Source organism: Cynara cardunculus, assembly GCF_001531365.2.
Source record: "Cynara cardunculus var. scolymus isolate 2C chromosome LG 16, CcrdV1, whole genome shotgun sequence".
Classification (NCBI taxonomy): Eukaryota; Viridiplantae; Streptophyta; class Magnoliopsida; order Asterales; family Asteraceae; genus Cynara; species Cynara cardunculus.
Window position 1 is genome coordinate 3,780,991 of NC_037543.1, and position 5,382 is coordinate 3,786,372.

Genomic DNA, 5,382 nt, shown 5'->3' on the forward strand with positions numbered 1-5,382 from the left:
GTAAATTATTTAATGAAAAGTTCGTTTACATTTATTTACTTAATAAATAAACAAAAACAAGTTCGGTTTGTTATACTAGACGAACGAATAAAAAAATTGTCTCGATCATTTAGTTAAGAGTTGTCACTCTCACTTACTGGATAAGTGACTTAACCGTTGTCAACCGGGTAAGATTTTCGGTTCTTAGTTCTTACCATATTCATCCAATAAGATTAAAAAAACTCTGATAAACACTTACCAGGTAAATATTTAGTAAACGACTTCTTCGTTTTTCATTCCGAATAAACTATTATTCAAATATGTGGAAAAAAAAAATATTGTGCTAGTTCTTTATAAAAAAAATTATAATATTCATTCTTATAATTTTTTTTTTTGTATTTATGTGAATATAATTTTAACCATCTACGATATCTCAAAAAATTCACCATTATAACCACACAGTGTGGTGCCTGATTGGTTTGAGCTTGGCTCCAAAGGTCAAAAGTACCATGAGGTCCCAAGTTCAAATCCAATTAAAAATAAAAATCTCTTTGTGGTCACGGAGGTTCAAATACGGTGATTTCGGACTATCTGCAAAGCAGGTGGTCGTCCTGAGATTAGTCAGCTCGCATAGCGGGTTGGATATCCATGTTAATAAAAAAAATTCACCATTATATTTCTTGATTTTTCAAAAACGACAAATTTAAATAAAACAAGAAATTAGACAAACTAAATAATAATTAATTAACAACAATACGTGAATTATTTTGTCTTACAAGACTACATTATTATCGATTTAAATAATAATAAAAAATTACAAAAAAATATATTTATCCACAAAAATAAAAGAGAATTAAGGATTAGGAATTAATTACTGTAATATTTTTTTTTGTGTACGATAAATGTTATGTAAAAGAAGATTGATTAATTAATTAATAATCCTGAGCATAAAAATCAATAATTTCGTTGAGATTGAGGTTGAATAACGAAGAGGAATCATTATGCATCAACCATAACATATGCTCGAATAAGATGGCATCCACATCTACATACACCACTCTCTTCCTCTTCTCTTGATCATCAACCATCAATCTCCTTCTTCTTCCTTTTGATGATGTTCTTGATGATGATGATGATGATGATGGTGTCTTCTTCTTCTTCTTCTTCTTGTTCTTGGCCAGATCAATCAAAACCCTAAAAGGGTTCTCATCTAACACAAAAGGGTCGACTAAAAACTCTTTCTTTTCCTTCCCCACCACCACCGTGATCGGATCATCTGAACCCACGAACAAGTCGTCACTTAGCTGCCGGTAACCACCGCTGCAACGCCGGCTCAAGAGTGAGGCCGGTAGAACCAGACAGTCCATTTGGAGGAGAAAATTGATGGACAGTTTGGCTTTTGTGGGTGGAGATGAGAGCGTGTCTGTTTGTAAATCAAAAGAGAGTGTGTGTGTGTATATATATATATACATACACAGATGGTTAATGGTGGTGGAAGGAGTCAAACATATATATATATATATCTATATATATATATATCTATATATATATATATATGTATGTATATATATATGTATGTATGATTATAAAAGAGGTGTTGAAAGGTGATGTTTGGATGGTAGTAGATGAATAAAAGGGAAGCAAACGGCTAATAATGGTGTGTGGATATAAACAAAGGAACGAACATGGAGCTGTCAACGCTGCTTTGCTTCTAAAGCATATATAGCCGTTGGCTTGTCTCTCTGTCTCTATATCTCTCTCTCTCTCTATATATATATATTTTAATTATTCCTATTTTGGAGAACCAACTTTTAAAATTGTCATTTAAAGGTTTCTATCAAACTTTTTGTTTATTTAAGGGTCTGGTTGACCTGTTGACCTGTTAATGCTGACATCATCCGAATCTTTTGCCAACTAAAATATTCCACGTCATATTAATTTTTTATTTTAAAACTAATATTCCACGTCATATTTAAAATTGCAAAATAATTATAGAAAATTAACTAAAATTCATTTTTTTTTCAAAAATTATTGTAATAAAATCTAATTTTCATTTCAAATATCGTTTTTTTTAATTCAAATATATAATGAAGATTTTTTCAAAAATGGACTTCTTTATTCACAATTTGATATCTGAATTTAAAAAAAAAAATGAGATTTGAAATGAAAAATAGATTTTATTACAATAATTTTTGAAAAAAACGAATTTTAGTTATTTTTCTATAAATATTTTGCAATTTTAAATATGACGTGGAATATTAGTTTTAAAATAAAAAATTAATATGACGTGGAATATCTTAGTTGGCAAAAGATCTGAATGATGTCAGCATTAACATGTCAACATGTCAATTAGACCCTTAGATAAACAAAAAGTTTAATAGAAACCCCAAAATGACAATTTTGAAAGTTTGTTCCCCAAAATAAGAATTAGGTGAAAGTTGTTTACATTTTGGTGCAATTTTCCCTTTCTAATATAAAGTATTGATCACAATTAATAAACTTTATTCATCTTTAATAAATAATTAAATCATAATAAATGAGTTCTCATCATTTTTATAAATATCTCAATTAATTGGGTTGCATTGGTTGTAGAAATTTGATAGGTTGCATATGAAACGTTCTCTCTCTCTCTCTCTCTCTCTCTATATATATATCTATATATATATACACACACATGTGTATATATAGTTTTATACAACGTATTCAAATACAACTCATATGAATTATACAATCAATTTAACTCGCCTATTAATTATTATTTATTTTTTTAATTAAAAATAGTTACAACCGATCAAATGGTAACTGTTAATGATCGAATTGACGTTCTTAATTTGGTTGTAACCTTTAATTTTTAATTAAAATAAACGGAGTTTTATATCTAAAAAATTGTAAAATATATTTTTGAATAAACTCCACTTTTCATCCCTTGGTTTGCATAAATATATGCATTTTGTATTGATGATGATTCTAAGCCTAACTTTGTTAGTTGAAAGGCATTTGTCATTTATTTTTTATTTAAAATATTTAGTGTACAATTTTATATAGTTTACGGACATGCATCAGTAGCACCTAAAAAACGATCAAAACCCAAAAGAAATCCATGACAGAAAGATTCGTCAACACCAGATCACATAAACACCCAAAAGAATTCTAAATTAGAACCCCAAAAAAAAAATCAGATCAAAATTCAAGATTGCAGGTTTTGAAAGGATTTTCTTGGATCCACGATGAAACTGAAACCGATTTGTGACGAAATCAAAATCGAGAACCCATTTGAATCCTTTGGTGTTTCTGCAAGTTTTATATGAAAAATGAAAGAAATCAGAATAGCACCAGAGTTTCTGTGGTGGTGGAGAGAACTGAGAAATGTAGAAGGCCTCTTGTATTGTCGTCGAAGATGAGGTTTATAATCACAGGGATTGCACTTGTTGGAAAAGAACAAGGATGGGACGATGAGGGTTAGATTTACGTTTTTTTTAATGTAAATCATACTTATACACAAGCCATATAAACTTGTACATTAACATTTTTTAATAAAGAAAAAAGACCAAATAACTGAAATTTGTTTACCTATTAATAGTTCCATTAAGAGACAACCTCTGAATAGCTAAGAGGTGAATCTTGTTTGATAAAAAAAAATATGTCTCTTAATTGTTCTAAAACACTCTGAGTGATTTTGTAACTTGCATCTCCATTAACCATTCAACACCCTAATTTTATTCTGAATAATTATCAAACAATCATATTTCATTTTGCGTTATATTACAAGAGTCTCTTAATCATTCTGAATCAAACCATTCAACAACTGTTAAACAACCCTTAAGAGCATTCCAACTAAGATAGTTAGGCTTAAGAACCATACCAAAGCAAAACACAAACCTAGTGACTATATTTCCATTTTTGAAAGTGTAGGGGCCACTTTTGAGTTCTTTCACAAACTTCATGGACCAAAAATGGAATTTACTCTACCTTTTTTATTAGTAATTGAAAAAATATTTTCCGTTGAGAAAGAGCGTGGGGAGCGTGTGGGCATTTACTTTCTCGTCGACTTTCACGAGAAAAGGTCAATTTTTTTTAAAAATTGAAAATAATTATTTAATAAAAAATAAACTATTTTAATTTATTTTAAAATATTTAGTTTTAAAAGTAAAAATTTATGGTTTGTTTGTCGGTTGCTGAATGGTTTGATGCAGAATAATTAAATGGTCAGAATGATTAAAAGACTCTCATTATATAGTGCAAAACAAAATATTATTGTTTGGTAATTGTTTACAATGAAATTAGGGCGCTTAATGGTTAAGAGAGACTCATAATACAAAATCATTCAGAAGGTTTTAGAACCATTAAGAGACAAACTTTTTGTTTGTCAAACAAGATTTACCTCTTAACGATTCAGAGACTGCCTCTTAATTGAACTATTAAGAGGTAAACAAACAATCCATAAATCCTATCTAATCATATAAACCAAACAGGACCTAAGAAATCAATTAGACATCGATGCCAATAGATCGATATTTCCAAAGCATAGAAGGAACGGGTCTAAGATTCGAGCATTGATGCCATATGATATATTTTATTTTTCTGTTTAGATAACACGCTCAACTAAAAATATAGCAGGTTATCGATAACTTTTTTTAGTTAAGGGAATATATTTAATTGATTTTATAAAATTCTAGGATATGTATGTTAAAAAAACTAAAGACTTAGGGGCCGTTTACCAAATACTTACCCGGTAAGTGATTACTAATAAAATTTAACACTATTATTTACTTATTGAGTAAAATTTTAGTCCATCAAAACAACGATCGTATGCAACAATTTACCCGGTAAATGCTTACCGTATTGGTAAGAGTCGTCGCCCTCACTTACCGGGTAAGATTCTTAGTCCTCGTCTCGCTCTTACCGGGTAAAATTCTTGGTCCTTACCATATTCATCCGGTGAGAGATAATGTGACTTAGTAAGCGCTTACCCGAATAAGCGTTTAGTAAACGGGTCACGCGAAATCTAAAAATTCATTGGTTTTTTTTTTTTTTGAGTTTCCCTTTATTTTTATTGGGAACCTGATTTTTATTTGAATTTTGGTTGAAGATTTATTTTGTAATTTAAAGTTACAAAACATTAAAAATCATGAAAATACAAAAATAAAATTAAAAACGATGGACGTTTATTAATATGAGTTGGTAAACATACCAAAACGAGATACATTTTGGTTAAAATTGAAGCAATAATTTAATATATTTTTTATATTATTTGTTTATTTATGAATTATTTTGTAAGAAAAGATGGTGTTTTCTTGCTTAAGCAACATGTATTGCTTAAAAGGGAGTATATTTTTAGTTCATGAAACAATTCTTTAAAAACTATATATATATATATATATATATATATATATATATATATAT

At 29.0% G+C, this 5,382-nt stretch overlaps 1 protein-coding gene across 1 annotated transcript; it reads right to left on the minus strand.

Moving 5' to 3' along the window:
• Positions 1-699: 699 nt before the first annotated feature.
• LOC112529848 lies at positions 700-1,435 on the minus strand. The gene has a single exon (XM_025141270.1). It carries the CDS (start codon positions 1,344-1,346, stop codon positions 912-914), a length of 435 nt encoding a protein of 144 aa, XP_024997038.1. The 5' UTR covers positions 1,347-1,435; the 3' UTR covers positions 700-911.
• Positions 1,436-5,382: the final 3,947 nt, after the last annotated feature.

Coding starts and splice junctions, on each gene's coding strand:
- LOC112529848 (XM_025141270.1), bottom strand. CDS start 1,346: ATGGACTGTCTGGTTCTACCGGCCTCACTCTTGAGCCGGCGTTGCAGC.